The sequence below is a fragment of the Saccopteryx bilineata genome, chromosome 2, assembly GCF_036850765.1.
Source record: "Saccopteryx bilineata isolate mSacBil1 chromosome 2, mSacBil1_pri_phased_curated, whole genome shotgun sequence".
Taxonomy (NCBI): domain Eukaryota; kingdom Metazoa; phylum Chordata; class Mammalia; order Chiroptera; family Emballonuridae; genus Saccopteryx; species Saccopteryx bilineata.
This window is the reverse complement of record NC_089491.1, coordinates 283,277,927-283,293,284: the sequence shown is the minus strand read 5'-3', so window position 1 is coordinate 283,293,284 and position 15,358 is coordinate 283,277,927. Positions and strand designations below refer to the sequence as shown.

General features: G+C 43.8%; 1 protein-coding gene across 4 annotated transcripts in view; it reads right to left on the bottom strand.

Moving 5' to 3' along the window:
* The window catches only part of SUCO (SUN domain containing ossification factor), a 67,869-nt gene extending 54,940 nt beyond the window's left edge, over positions 1 to 12,929 (bottom strand). For 3 of the 4 annotated variants that reach the window (XM_066261171.1, XM_066261170.1, XM_066261172.1), the window contains exon 1: positions 12,450 to 12,660. In XM_066261171.1, the coding sequence (XP_066117268.1) occupies positions 12,450 to 12,511 (62 nt within the window). In that variant the 5' untranslated portion in view covers positions 12,512 to 12,660. Of the gene's footprint in view, positions 1 to 12,449 lie in introns of all 4 variants that reach the window. The other variant, XM_066261173.1, reaches the window with a different exon arrangement.
* Between the last annotated feature and the right edge of the window lie 2,429 nt (positions 12,930 to 15,358).

Genomic DNA, 15,358 nt, shown 5'->3' with positions numbered 1-15,358 from the left:
AACAATAAGGAATATTATGAAACATTATAGCAGAAGACTACAAGGCGAAAACTGGGATGCAGATAAAAGAGCAACAGAAAACCATGCTCTTGAAGGCAACTGAAGACAAATACTGAAAACAACAGAGCTCATCTTTTCAAAAAGATACACTGTAAATCCAAAGGAAAAGGGAAGGCTCAAAAGACAGAACCCACTGAGAGAGAGAACAAAAAAAAGGTAAAGACTAAGAAAAACAAAAGTTGGTCTCTTGAAGAAAATATTAAAAAGACAAACTCTGGCAAAACCAATTAAGGAGAGTTGCTGATGTGAATTAAACTATGATATAAAAACATGCCAAAACCTATAGACTTAACATTAACAGTTTTTAATTATAAAATATTACAACTATATATACCAATATATTTTAAAACTTAGAAAAATAGATCTTTCTCAGAAATTAGCACAAAGTACAAAAAACTGGAATAGCCTAATGATAATTAAAGAAATGTGAGTAGCTTAATGAACCCAAATTTTTTTCTCCCCATTTTTTATTAGGAAATAATTTCAAACTTTCAGGAGTATTTCCAGTATAGTACAAAAACTATCCACAAACTCTTTACCCCTATCTGTCAACCTACTGCTCACATTTTACTCATCTGTTCCATCACCTACCATTTGCTCATGGCATGCACGCTCACCTTCTCCCCTGTCCCTTTCACGTCTCCCACCTCTAAACATCTGAGTATCTCCACAGAATGAGGATATTCTCTTACATAACCATGGTACAGTTATCAACTTCAGTTAGTGTTACAGCGACACAATGCTTTACCAGCTGTGTGCAATTTTGTCTTTTAGTGTAGTACTGTCCTTACAGCATCCCCACCACCACCTCAAGCACAAATCAGTCTAATGTCTTGTCCAATATTTGGCATCAGCCTCCTTTAACCTCGAACAGTACTTGGCCTTTATCTTATGTGGCACTGACATTTTTAAAGAACATAGTCCTTTATTTTTAAATAAAACGATCCTTATTTGAGGTTTATCTGATGTTTCATCATGACCAGATTCAGGTTAAGTATTCCTGGCAAGAATCCTTCATAAGTGATCTTGTCTTTCTCCAGGTAATACTCCAGAAGAAGCACACACTATCCACCTGTTTCAGCATCTGCTGCTCCTCTGTTAGGTACTTCTCAAGAGAAATGAAAACAGTGCAGAAAAAGCATTGTACAAAAATACCCACAATAGCTTTTACCCCTGCCCTGGCCGGTTGGCTCAGCGGTAGAGCATCGGCCTAGCGTGCGGAGGACCCGGGTTCGATTCCCAGCCAGGGCACATGGGAGAAGCGCCCATTTGCTTCTCCACCCCTCCGCCGCGCTTTCCTCTCTGTCTCTCTCTTCCCCTCCCGCAGCCAAGGCTCCATTGGAGCAAAGATGGCCCGGGCGCTGGGGATGGCTCTGTGGCCTCTGCCTCAGGCGCTAGAGTGGCTCTGGGCGCATGCGGGAGTCTGTCTGACTGTCTCTCCCTGTTTCCAGCTTCAGAAAAATGAAAAAAAAAAAAATAGCTCTTACCCCTAATAAGACAAAAACTGAAAGGAGCCCAGATGCACAACAGGAAAATAAACACTGTAGTATATTCGTACAATGTACTACTACTTGTAATAAAAAGGAACAAATTACTGATACATAAAACCACATGGATAAATCTTAGAAACTGTACTCAAAGTGAAAGAACCTACATGCAAGAATAGATACTGTGTAATTCCATTTAGATGAAGTTCCATAATTAACAAAACTAATCCATGGTGACAGAAATCAAATCACATTGCCTGACCTGTGGTGGCGCAGTGGATAAAACGTCAACCTGGAACACTGAGGTCGCTGGACCTCTGGGCTTGCCTGGTCAAGGCACATATGGGAATTGATGCTTCCTGCTCCTCCCCTCCCCATTCTCTCGCTCTCTCTCCAAAAATGAATAAATTAAAAAGCTAAAAAAGAAAAAATCAAATCACTGCCATGGCCGAACAGCTCAGTTGGTTACAGCATCGTCCTGAAGCACAGAGGTTGCTGGTTTGATCCCTGGTCAGGCACATAAAGGAACAGACTGATGTTCTTGTCTCTCTCCTGTTCTCTCCCTTCCTCTCTCTAAAATCAATAAAATACACATTTAAAACAATAAAAAACTGCCCTGGCCGGTTGGCTCAGTGGTAGAGCGTCGGCCTGGCGTGTGGGAGACCTGGGTTCGATTCCCGGCCAGGGCACATAGGAGAAGCGCCCATTTGCTTCTCCACCCCCACCCCCTCCTTCCTCTCTGTCTCTCTCTTCCCCTCCCACAGCCAAGGCTCCATTGGAGCAAAGATGGCCCGGGCGCTGGGGATGGCTCCTTGGCCTCTACCCCAGGCGCTAGAGTGGCTCTGGTCGCAGCAGAGTGACGCCCCGGAGGGGCAGAGCATCGCCCCCTGGTGGGCAGAGCATCGCCCCTGGTGGGCGTGCCAGGTGGATCCCGCTCGGGTGCATGCAGGAGTCTGTCTGACTGTCTCTCCCCGTTTCCAGCTTTGGAAAAATACAATAAATAAATAAATAAATAAATAAATAAATAAAAACTTTAAAAAATCTTTTAAAAACTTCAAATCATTTTTTTTGTGTGTGTGCTTTGGAGGATCTATAAGAAAGGGACTTGAGAGAACATTCTCGGGTAATGGAAATGTCCTACTTCTTGATGTGGGTTACACAGATGTATGCCTTTGTCAAAACTGACCCAACCATATACAGTTAATATGTGTACGTATCACTATCTGCAAATTATCTCAATTTAAAAATATAAGAAATAATGTCAAACTGAAAAAACTATTAGCATTAAAAAGTATAAAATAATTTAGATATTAAGCTAAATAATACACAACTATTTATAATTCTGGTAACCATCATAAAGAAGAGATAAGTAAATGACTCAATATGTCCACAAATGGAATGCTGGTGACAGCAAAGTAAAGACAGTAATTCTCTCCCAAGTAATTCATCACTCAAATAAAACTCCTATCAAAATACCTGAAGGAGTCTATTGTTCTAAATACAATATGGAAAAAAAGTAGTCCAAGAATAACCAAATTAACCAAAAAGCCTAAAGGCATATGGTTCACCTTGCCAGATAATTAAATGTTGCAAAACCATTCTAATTAGACTGTAATACAGGATAGCAAGATACGCAGCGGGGACAGAAGACTCTGGGACGCATTCGTGGGCACCTAAGTCTCGCTCTGGAAGCAGCCTCCACAGAGTGGAGGGTATGAATGGCAGGCGGCCTCCCTGAGGGCACCTGCCACATCACTAACTGCTACAACTCATTCTAACAATGACTCTAATAACTAAAGCAACATTTTTTAAAGTGTTCAGTGGAAAAGTAGGAAAAGAGAATAAGATCAATAGCATTATACCATTTATGTAAATTTTAAAACCCATTAAATAAAAATATCATCTTGGAAGGAAACACACACCTAAATAAATACACAAAGGTTAGCTGGAAAATGCAGGGAATGTATTCTAGGGTAAATAGGAACAAAACTGAAGAGAGCAGAGAAAAGAGTACTAATATAAAGAGGCGCAGGACCAAGCCTCGCGCAGAAGCGGCCCAGACTGAGGACGGCCAATCCTACGCATCTGATTTCTCCAAAAGGGTCGTATTTTTTAACTTATTGAGACCTTTATAATAAAGCACTAACTCAATTTTTACAATTAAAGAAACTAAAGCTCAGAGGTTAACTTGCCTAACATCACTCAACTTGTGACTACAAACCTCTCTCCACATCTTTCTGCATTGTTGTATTTCATACTTAATATTCTTGAGTCAACAGATGAACAAAAAGAAAGGAGAAAATAACACAACTGCACTCATTCAAGAACTGATGACGCCCTGGCCGGCTGGCTCTACGGTTGGCTCAGCGGTAGAGCGTCGGCCTAGCGTGCGGAGGACCCGGGTTCGATTCCCGGCCAGGGCACACAGGAGAAGCGCCCATTTGCTTCTCCACCCCTCCGCCGCGCTTTCCTCTCTGTCTCTCTCTTCCCCTCCCGCAGCCAAGGCTCCATTGGAGCAAAGATGGCCCGGGCGCTGGGGATGGCTCTGTGGCCTCTGCCTCAGGCGCTAGAGTGGCTCTGGTCGCAACATGGCGACGCCCAGGATGGGCAGAGCATCGTCCCCTGGTGGGCAGAGCATCGCCCCCTGGTGGGCGTGCCGGGTGGATCCCGGTCGGGCGCATGCGGGAGTCTGTCTGACTGTATCTCCGTTTCCAGCTTCAGAAAAATGCAAAAAAAAAAAAGAACTGATGACAGTCAAGGCTACTTACAAACTGTCACAAAGGAGCAACACAACACATAATTTAGGTAGTGACAGCAGGGCATTAAACACAACGCTTTGCAGTGTACAGGCTGGGGCATGGACTTCAGTGTCAAGAGACTCAAGTGTTAATCCCAGGTCCCTTGTTTATAAATTGTATGTTCTTAGAAAAATTACACAACATGTGTGCCTCAATGCCAATACTGTAAAATGGCGTTATGAGGAAAATAAAATAATGCATGTGCTATTCTCAGCCTGGCATAGAATATGTACTCAAACATTAGCTGTCACCAGCTATTGTCCTCCTTTCTCTCAGTGACCAAATTCCATAGGTCTATCTACTTCCAATCTCAACTTCCTCACCTTCCACTTACGTCTCCAATCCACTGAACTCTGATTTTTGCCTTCCTTATCCCACTGACTGGTATGGCTGTGGCAGAATTTACATTTTTTTATTTCTCTGTTGCATGTGGCACCTCTGACCGCTTCCACCTGAAAACGTTCTCCTTGGCTTGTTTAATTACACACTGCTGCTGCTTGTCTCTCTCTGACTCTTCTGAGTCTCCTCTGATCTGCTGCTTCTGCTCACCACTGAAATTCTAGTGCGTCTGGGGTCTGTCCTCAGTCTTCCTCTTACCCTCGGTCTGCATTTCTTGGGAAATTTCAGCTACTTTCATAGTTTTCAGCTAATGGATGCCAAAACTTGTATCTTTAGCTTTTATCATCTTCTCCTAACTAGTTCATTCCTTAAAACCCTACAATGATACCCTAATTAGTACTGAGAATTAAGCATATTTAAAAGTTGAAGTTCTTTTCCTTTGTTGACTAAGATCCCTACAAACAAAACAAATAAAAACTAAATCCAAACTTGAATACAGTATATTCCTTTCCAAACCTCTTCTTCCAACATCCTTTCTCTTACCATTGGTAGTGCCATCCACCCAGTTAAAGTTAGAAACATGGAAAACATCCACACCACTCCTTTTTTGCCATCTCCAGTTTATTTGACCTCAGATCTATGGAACGCATGTCTCCATCCCTGTTACAACTGCTTGAGCTCAAGCCCTTATCTCTTAACCAGAGCAACCCCTAGCAGAGCTCTGATTCCTTACTGTGTTACCTCTGCAACTCAATCCTGCACACCCCTGCCAAAATCTAACACTGAACTAGCTCAGGATTCCTCTGCTTTAAGACATCTTATAGATTCCCCATGACAAAATTCAAGCTTCCCTGGATGATATTTTTAAATCTCTAAAATTCTTCTACTGCCTAAGTCTAGCTTCCCAGTTCCTGCCACCCTGCCTCCCACTTCATGCTTCAGTGCTACAGAACCACTGTGTTCCCTGAACACACATCGTGCAGTCTCATGCTTCCAAGTGTCTGGCTCATGCTGTTCCCTCTTCCAACAATGTCCTGCCCCTGCTCTCACTCCCCCGCCAGCCAAAACCTGACTAAATTCTTACCGTCCTTTTCTTCTAGGGCAGGAAGCAGTTGGTCAGAAACTAGGAGACTTTCCTGTTTCTGTGAGCTGGGGTTTGACGGCGGTCCTCTAAACTCCCACAGTCCTGTAGCCTATCTCCAACTGAGCACTTACCAGAACCCTGAACTAAGATGAACAGCTTATATTTGTTTCTCCTACAACACTGAGCACCTCTAGAGCAGAGAACTTACTGCCCTGCTCTCAGCAGTGATCTACTGAGCTCTTCCTCTGACTATGGATTGGAACCGCTTTTAATAAGAACTTAGAAAAGGGAGAGCCTTCCATGGCCGGTTGGCTCAGCGGTAGAGCGTCGGCCTGGCGTGCGGGGTACCCGGGTTCGATTCCCGGCCAGGGCACATAGGAGAAGCGCCCATTTGCTTCTCCACCCCCACCTCCCCTCCTTCCTCTCTGTCTCTCTCTTCCCCTCCCGCAGCCCAGGCTCCATTGGAGCAAAGATGGCCCGGGCGCTGGGGATGGCTCCTTGGCCTCTGCCCCAGGCGCTAGAGTGCCTCTGGTCTCAGCAGAGTGACACCTCGGAGGGGCAGAGCATCGCCCCCTGGTAGGCAGGCGTCCCCCTGGTGGGCGTGCCGGGTGGATCCAGGTGGGGCGCATGCGGGAGTCTGTCTGACTGTCGTCTCTCCCCGTTTCCAGCTTCAGAAAAATACAAAAAAAAAAAAAAAAAAGCCATCGGAAAAGGGAGAGCCTTATAATCAGACTTCGTGGTAAAAGAACTGAATGGGCAATGAGAAATTGTTTCTTAAACATAAATAGAAATCTAATCCCTAGCATAGAAGCATAGTGGCAGTCATTCAGTTAGGGCAGTGTGGTCAAATAATGCCCTGCCCACATTGCCCTCCAAGGCCGGGGGAAAGGGGGGCAGACATTTCAAGAAAGACACCTACATAAAACATGGAGGTGGGAAAGTACAGTGAAAATCATGGGATTTTTTTTTAACATTACTGCCTGGAAATTTGAAAAACAGAAATTCTATGAAGTACTGAGAGACTTGTGGGAAATGGGTGAATAATGTGGAAGTCACTTTGCTCAAAAACTGGTAATGGCACAAGACCAGTGCCTTTGCTCAATAAGGACCTATCTTCTTTCAATGACAATGAATGAAAAGGCGGCTCTTCTGCTAGGTCTAGCTGTTGCCAGGTGAGAGGTCACACTGCGCCCCCCCATCTTCTCCCTGTTTATTCTAATTGCCTCAGCATCCCAAATCAAATCAAATGGACTGCAAAGCTAATGTCTAATAGCCTAATGTTGCTTCTAATCAAATCTTTTGAATTTCAAAAGTTCTGATCTTTTACCTTTGCTTTGAGGTAGGATTGGTTTGGACTCTCGTAGCTTAAATATTCCACATACCAAAATCTATTAGACAACTGTTTCACTAAACTGTCCAACAATTTCATGTATCCAACATGGGGAAGTACTTATTAAACAACGAGCAATGTTCCATTTACATCTTAATATACCATTTGAAATTCAGCCAATACAGTTTGTCATTAAAGCTGCTGGAATAAAAAAACTACAACCCGTCCCTAAATAAATAACCACCTGGCTAACAGGATAAGCATGCTATGACACAGGGCCTATCTAAGAAATTATGGAAAATGAAGAAACAAAGGCAGATTTGGGACAGACTTCAGGCCTTTCATGTGATGGTGTAAGTTTTCACCCTTCAGGCAAAAAGGGAGGCTCTGAAAGATGTGTTAGAGCAAGGGACTGACATAGGAAGTTAGGTGTTCCTGATAAAAATCTAGAGGCACTGTGCAGAATGGGTCCAAGCAGGCAACTCTGAGCCTATTCTAGCCTCTTCTTTCTCTTCTGGCTGCCAAACAACGTGTGGGACTCACACCTACCGGCTCTCTAAATATCTGCTATTTTCCACTCCCCAAAGCTGATCAATCACTTCCCTCTTTTGAAAACATGTTCCTTTTCTCTGTTTCCCAGATTTTTAGCCTTACCTGAGACATTTTATATTCCTTTATTCTACATATATGCAGAAGCTCCTGTTCAAACGTTTCAAAAATGTTCCCTCCATGAGGACAGCTCCAGCCCAAATCTCACCTGCACTGTCTACATTTTTAAGATATATATATATATATATATATATATATATATATATCTCCACTTGGATATTCCATTTGCCTTAATAACTCCTCTCCTCTCAAACCCTTTGCAACTCTTCCATTTTTGAACACCTCCAATTCTTCTAGTTGCCCTAGTTGAAAAAAAAAATTAACTTTTCTTCTCTTTGAACTGTATTTCACAGATTCATAATTTCAGACCCTAGTATGCATTCTCTCAACCACAACAGGCTCTATGAAAGCAGCTACTTTGTTTTAGCTACCAAAATTCTGCACAGGCCAACAAGAAAATGGCAGGGCTAGGACTCCTAACTAGTACAAGCAATTGTTCACCCACAGTGTGATGTAAAACAGTTTAGTCAGTCAAACACAGCTCTCATCAAAAATCACCGCTTTCTAAATGAGAGCAGAAAGGTAACGTTAACAGTTCGCTTGTTTTCTTCCTCATCTCTCTTACACCTCTAATTTGTGCAATTTATTATAGGTATTAATATATTATTAGCATAGTAATATCATATTGGCACATGTACATGTAACTTAAAAATAGGCACATAGTCAAGGTGCATGCACAAGGCTTTACTGATTAGGGGGCAAATAATTTTTTAACATCCATTGCTTAAGGCACAGATCAAGTCTGTCTCCTCTTACGGGTGAGGATCAATCTTCTCAGTTTGCCAGGACTCATGGGGGGCATATATTAGGCTGCATAATGGCCCCCAGAGTGTCCAAGTCCTACTCCCTGAATGTTACTTTCCAAGGTAAAAGGGTCTTTGCCGATGGGATTAAATTAAGAATTCAAGATGGGGAGAGAATCCTGGATTATCTGATCAGGCCCAACGAACCCCAGGAGTCCTGGTGAAAGGAAGCAGGATCAGAGTCAGCAGTAGACATGAGGGCTGAACAGAGGTCGAAATGATGTGGGGAAAGGGCCACAGAGTCCAGGAAGCCCGCAGAAGCTGAAAAAGTAAAAAACCAGATTCTTCCTCTCACAGAGCCTGAGAAGGAACCAGTCCTGCTGACACCTTGACTTTAACCCAGTGAAGACTTACTTTGGACTTCTGACCCCCAGAACTATGATAATAAATGTGTGCTATTTTAGGCCAGTAAATTTTTAGTACCTTGTCACAGCAGAGGGAAACTATACTGCTCACAAAAATTAGAGGATGTTTTATCACCTCATATTCATTTTGAATTATCCCCTAAATTTTGTGAGCAGTATAATACAGGGGATTCCTGGGATGTGGGGCTTGTACAGCTCAAGCTGGAAAAAGTTGGTCACCCTACTTTTAGGTTTTCAATGCCCCAAACAACATCTGGTACATAACAAGCACAGGAAAAATCTCTGTTGAATGACTTTTATGATGAAATATATACACATAATACACCCTTACTGCTTTACAAAAATCTGTCATATATGTCATCACATTTCATATTCCTACCAACCCTGTGACAGGTGGATGAATTCGTTTGTCCAATTTTAGGATATAAAAATTAAGATTCAAAGATATTACATAACATGTCCAACGACACAGATATAACAAGAGATGGGAGCCATATACAGGCCTTCAGACACACTGTCGAAGGACCCAACAGATAGCATCCTCTGCTACGGATCAGGCTGCCTAAGTTCCAATCCAACCTCCAAAACTTAATAGCTGCTTAACCTTAGCCAAGTTGTTTCTCTACCTCATTCATTACAAAATGCAAAACGAGGTTGAGATAATACTTATGTCATAAGGTTGTTATGAAGATTAAAGGTGCTAAAATGTGTCAAGTACCCAACACAAGCTTGACACAGAGACAGCTGACAAATATTAGCTATCATATTACTGTGTTGTAGAGTACACTTATGCCTAAAATACTCTGTACTAATTAATAAAGGATCACATAAAGTGTGCAGAAATAAAATATAGCAACCAGAATGAACAAAAGATGGATAGGGTGGGTTTTCTGTGAAAATAAGGTCAGGACTCTAGGCTGGAAAGACAAAAGGAGAGAGGAGAAATCAAGATCTCTAAAAGTGTGGTAACATAAATAAGGTGATAACAAAATTCAGTATTATTGGTAAGATGAGACAGAGAGAACTTTAGAAATCAGACTACTACAGTATAAACATATAGCATTCATAAATTTAAAAAACAGTACAGCTCATCACAAATTTTGGAACATTTCTGAATGACAAAGACAATAAAACTGGCTATTCCAAGCTTAGCAGCTTGCAAACCTGGCTTTAGGTACGGGTGGGTTAAGGGGAAAGGGAGATGTCCGGAAATAACATACCGACCAGATCACAGCAAGAGTTAGATCTCTAGGAGGGTCAGTGCTGTAATGTCAGCATTTTAATTTCCCAAGGAAGAAGTCTCAAAAGACACAACATAACCTTTGCCAATCACCACCATGCACCACTCCTCTTCCCCAGTCTCATCACTTTTCCAAACAAATTTCAAGACTAAATATCCTCCTTTTTAATGCCTTTTAATGGTTTCAGTAAAGAATAATTAAAATGACTCTAAATTTGGCAGTTCAAATGAATATCGAAATATACTAACCCAAATGTTCTTGAGCTTAAAGTTCCTTAAACTTCTCAAGAACCTCAACATCCACTTTTCACAGTGGGAGTCAAAAACTTTACAGAACTTTATGACTACTATTTTCAATACGAGGCTGACTGATTTTTTTCCCCTAACAGATAATACCCTTATTAGTGCTAATGAGTAAAGTCGAGAAATCATATTGAGATTAGCTTAAGCAAAAGATAGCCAGAAGTTACACAAAATAATGGAAGCATGGTTAATTTAAATCCACAAATGGTTTTTAAAAACCACAATGCAATACTTACTTTTATCTCCATCCAGTTAAATTTTTTTAAAATCATGTTTAAGGGTACAATGTTGTAACTAGTAGATAAGTCTTGGAGATCTAATGCACAGTATAATAAATATAGACAGCGATATTGTATGACAATCATCAAACTTACTAAGTGACTAGGTCTTCATTACAACTATACACACAGGAAAAGCTAATAATGTGACATGATTAAGACACTATCTCTACAATGGCAATCATTCTATATACAATACTATATATAAATGTATCAAATCTACATGGACACCTTAAGTTTACACAATGTTATATATCCAATATATTTGTTTTTAAAAAATGAGAGATAATGGTGTCATTTAAAACTTGAATGATAAGTGTAACCTCTTTGGCCTATGAGCCATTTCTGGAAGTGCTGATGATGGACGAATAACATGGTCTAAAAGTTGGACAAGATGAAGGAGGAAGAGGAAAGCAAAGATGTAATCTACAACTAAGCAGTCCTCAGAACGTGGTAGACTGAATACAAGGTTTTGGTATCCATTCTACAAATTCAAATTTAAAATGGGGTGAGTGAACTCACTTGGTGCTCAGCATTATACTAAATAAAAGAGGAGGGCAGGAGATAATGGCATTGATCTTAAGAGGGTTTGAAATGAAAGACAAGAGGCCAAATTTCCTTTTCTCTAAAACTTCTATCAACCTTCCACTCAAGATTCCTCAGCCAGGCAAGTGTTTTTTCTTTTCCTCCTATTTATGTATCATCTTCTGTGAGCAAGAACTCTACAACTTCAGTGTCTTCGGAATTCATTAGCCTCCCATAAAAATAAAAATACTGTTGGTATTTTGCAGACAGAAGCTAAACCAGAAACTTACTTTATATGCATTCTAATAAACTGCATAACACTTTGAACGAATAACCTTTTAAGTCACCAAATGTCACACATCGAGGGAAGAACGACTCTCCTAAGTACAATGATAGCAAACCTTTACCCTACAAGCTCTTTCTTGCTTCTCAAAGAAAAAAAAAAAAAAAAAAAAGCCAGGAATGAACAGAAACTCCATAAACTTTACAGACAAAGCAGTCTTCCCGCCTTCAAAATAAAGGCCTGTCCTCTCGTTAATAAGAGGCATTGCCCAAGCCACACCACCAGAAAGCACTGTACACACTACACCTAAGACACTCCCTCTTTGAAACCCACGGCTTCCCATCACCTACCCTTTTATGATAAGCGCTACCTAACGCCCCCAAAAGTTTCCGACAGCGGAAGCCCCAAGTGCGCAGGAGAAACGGCCAGACCTCAGCGTGGACATTACCGTCCCCCTGGGGGCAACCCACGTGTTTCCAACCGCACGTCGGGGATCGGGAACGGGTCGCAGCTTCAGGCACTTAGCACACTAAGAAACCGAGGGGCTGGGTCGGCAGTGACCCCGACGACTTACCTAGCGCCCGTTTCAACACTACCCCCCGACAGCCACCGTCCCCCCGGGGCAGGGTCACGCCACACAAAAGGCGGCCAGGGGATCCCCTCTATCCGGGCGGGCACCCTTCTCTCCCACTTAGTGTCGGTAACATTCCTAAACAGACCCTGCAAAGCTCCGCCCAGAGTGTCGCCGGGAGAGTCGCTAAGAGGCTTGTCGCTTCCTACGGCCCGTGGAGACCCGCACCCGAAAGTCGAGATGGTTTAGGAGTGCGCCCTGGACTGGCCCCCGCCCCCCCGGGAAACCCCGTGCGGGCGGTCGAGGCGACGCACCAGACCAGGGAGCACAGGGACAGGCAGGAGACCAGGGCCAAGGCCCGCCGGTACTTCTTCATCTTCTCCTCCTTCTTCCCTCGGCCAGAAGGCGGCACATCCTCCCGGCAGCCGCCACTGCCGAGGCCAAGATGGAGGAGCCGGAGCAGGAGCAGGGGCGCGGGGATGGGAGCGCGGGTCCGGAGGGCTGCGGCGCCGGGGGAGCGGCCGCTCGGCGGCTCGCGTGCCGGCCGCCCTCTCGCAGGGGCCCACGGCGGCGCCGACGGGGGCGCCTCACAGGGGGACTCCGGACACCACCGCTGCTGCTGCCGCTGCTGCCGCCGCGGCCACCGGCTCGTCCGCACCCGCCGGCTCGTCCGCACCCGCCTCCTCCAGCCGCCGCCAAGGCCGTCCCATATCCCCCCTGCCCGCCCCGGCTCTCCCTCCGTGCTGCCGACGACCAACGACCGCCGCGTACTCGCCCGCCGACAGCCTATCAGCGGCGGGGCCGCGACACCTCACACGCCGCTGAGCTGGAAGCGGCCGCGTCACCCACGTCCAGAGGCGCTCGCACCCCCACCAGTCCCCGCGCGGGGCCACGCCCCCTCCGTCGTCTGGGACGGAGGAGCGGGAGGGCGGAGGACACAAAGCGCGAGCGCCGGGCCTATCACCGCCCCGCCCACCCCAAGCCCCGCCCAGTCGGTGGTCACGTTCAGGAAGTGGGAGAGGAGTCGCTGACGCTCAGCCTCCTTTCTTACAATGGCCCGCCCCCGCGTCCAGGGCGCCCCGAGTCCGCGCAAGGCCTTTTGGGAGTTGTAGTTTGTCCTCCGGCACCTTTCCCTTTTCGCGTCTCTCCTGGAATCACTGACTTAATAAAGAAGTCTATAGTTTTGTTTCTCATCTCAAGACTGACCAGCTTTGGAATTGTTACATTCAGTTTTCCTCTTTGGGCATAGTTTGTGGGATGACCCAGAATAACAGTGGAGGAAAAAAACCTCTACTGATAAAACTGAAAAGGAGTTTTTCCCGTGGTCAATGAGCCCGGCCCATCGAGCTAGGATTTCTCTCACCTGATTGGTTGGGGCTGAAAGTCTTGCGCTTCGGCTGGGGTGGGCTCTGCTCTGTTGGTCTCCATCCCACTGGAGTCCTGCTGTAGGTGGGTCGCAGAGGATCTGAAAGAGGAAACTACAGCTCCTGCTGGGGAGCTGCCAGTCCTGGGGTTCTTCAAAACGAGGAAGGCTACCAACTGGGGCAAAAACAAAGTGACCGCTTCACTGCTTCTCAGTCTTTAAGAGCCTCCAGATTCTTATGCCAAGGCCCCGAAAAATCTTCCAGGGGCTAGTTTAGGGACAGTCTGCCCAAAACTCCAAAATGCTCAACCGCTTTTCTTCCCAATGGCTTCTTATCGTTGCTCTCTTCTCTTAGGTGGTGGAGAGTGTAGAAAAGGCGCGTGCTCATCTCGAGCCTGTCCCTTCCCTCTCCAGTACTTCCAACAAAACCACTGCTTTCCCACCAAGTCCCTGCAATGGCCTTTTGGGACATACAACTAGTAGACGATTTTTCTTTTCTTTTCTTTCTTTCTTTTCCTTGTTTCTTCCTATTTCCTACAGTTGAGGTTTTATTGATACCTCCGTGGTGGGGTTGCCATTCACCTAATTATTATTTAATCACGAGCTTTTATTATTTAAATAAATAAACATCATTTTCTCCTCTGTTAGCCAGCTTCATTTCCAAAGGTTCTTGTTAATCTTCGGTCCTCTGAGCTTTTTAGTTTTTCTCCTGGACACTTCACAATTTCCGTTATCATCAACTGCAGTACACTCCCAGATCTCTCTATCCCAACTTCTCATCAAGTCGTGTCTGGATATAACGCTTAAATGTTCCACCATGACTTGACATTTTACCCGCATAAAATATAACTCATCTTCTCCGTAAGTCATTTCTTCACCTGAGTTACTATTTGTGTTCATTCTTCCCTGTTTTAAGACTTCAAATAGTTTCCATGATATTGTATATGTATGTGTTGTGTGTGATTCTTATGTGCCCAAATAACTTTGAATCAAAAAAATGTTTTCTCATGATACTTGTGATTTGTGTCGAAGTAAATTCATATTTTTAGCATGTTAATATTTTTCCCTTTCCCCTCTCTACTAAATATACTGACAGAGAGAAGGGTCTGCTTTGAGGTACATAGATTTTGCAATTGTTTCATTCAGCTGCTGCATTTGAAAACCTGAAGAGAAAGCAAGGACAATAAAAAGTGGAGATGTGGGGCAAATATACATTCTAGAAATCATTTTTATTCTTTGAGGATAGGAAGGCATTACTAGAACTCTCCTTGCTATTCCTGCTTTCAGAATCACCTGTTTCGTGTTTAAGATGTAATTTTGAGGAGCCACTGAGCCATTTCACCTGCAGATGTTGTAAAGTACCAAAAGGCTACAGAATTAATATTAATATTTTAGGAGGCTTGGAGAACATTTTATTAATTTGGGTTAAGGTGTGCAGAGAAATTGTGAGAATAGTTTCTGTACTGTGTGATTAGCATAACCAGGATGGCTCTTGCCATTGTATTGTAAATGAAAAGGGAAGGAAAGCATAGATTCCCTGACATTCCACCACACCTGTGGGGAAAGGAGTGAATGGCTAGCCAGGTGCAGGAAGGGAAAAGCCAAAATAAACCTTTTCTTATAACTATGAGCCATTTGCGGGCATTTGTCCCCACAGAAACTACCTCTCTTATGTAAATGCATGTGGTTAATACCTCTGACTCTGGACAAAGAGATGGCAGATGAACACTAGAAAATATAGGAAGGCCTTTTAATATGTAAAGAGATATCTTTTCTACCATTGTGTTGACTTGTAAATTTTGTTTTCTCCAAAATGATGTATGGTTTGCAAATTGAACGTGGTCCTATCATGTTAAAGGA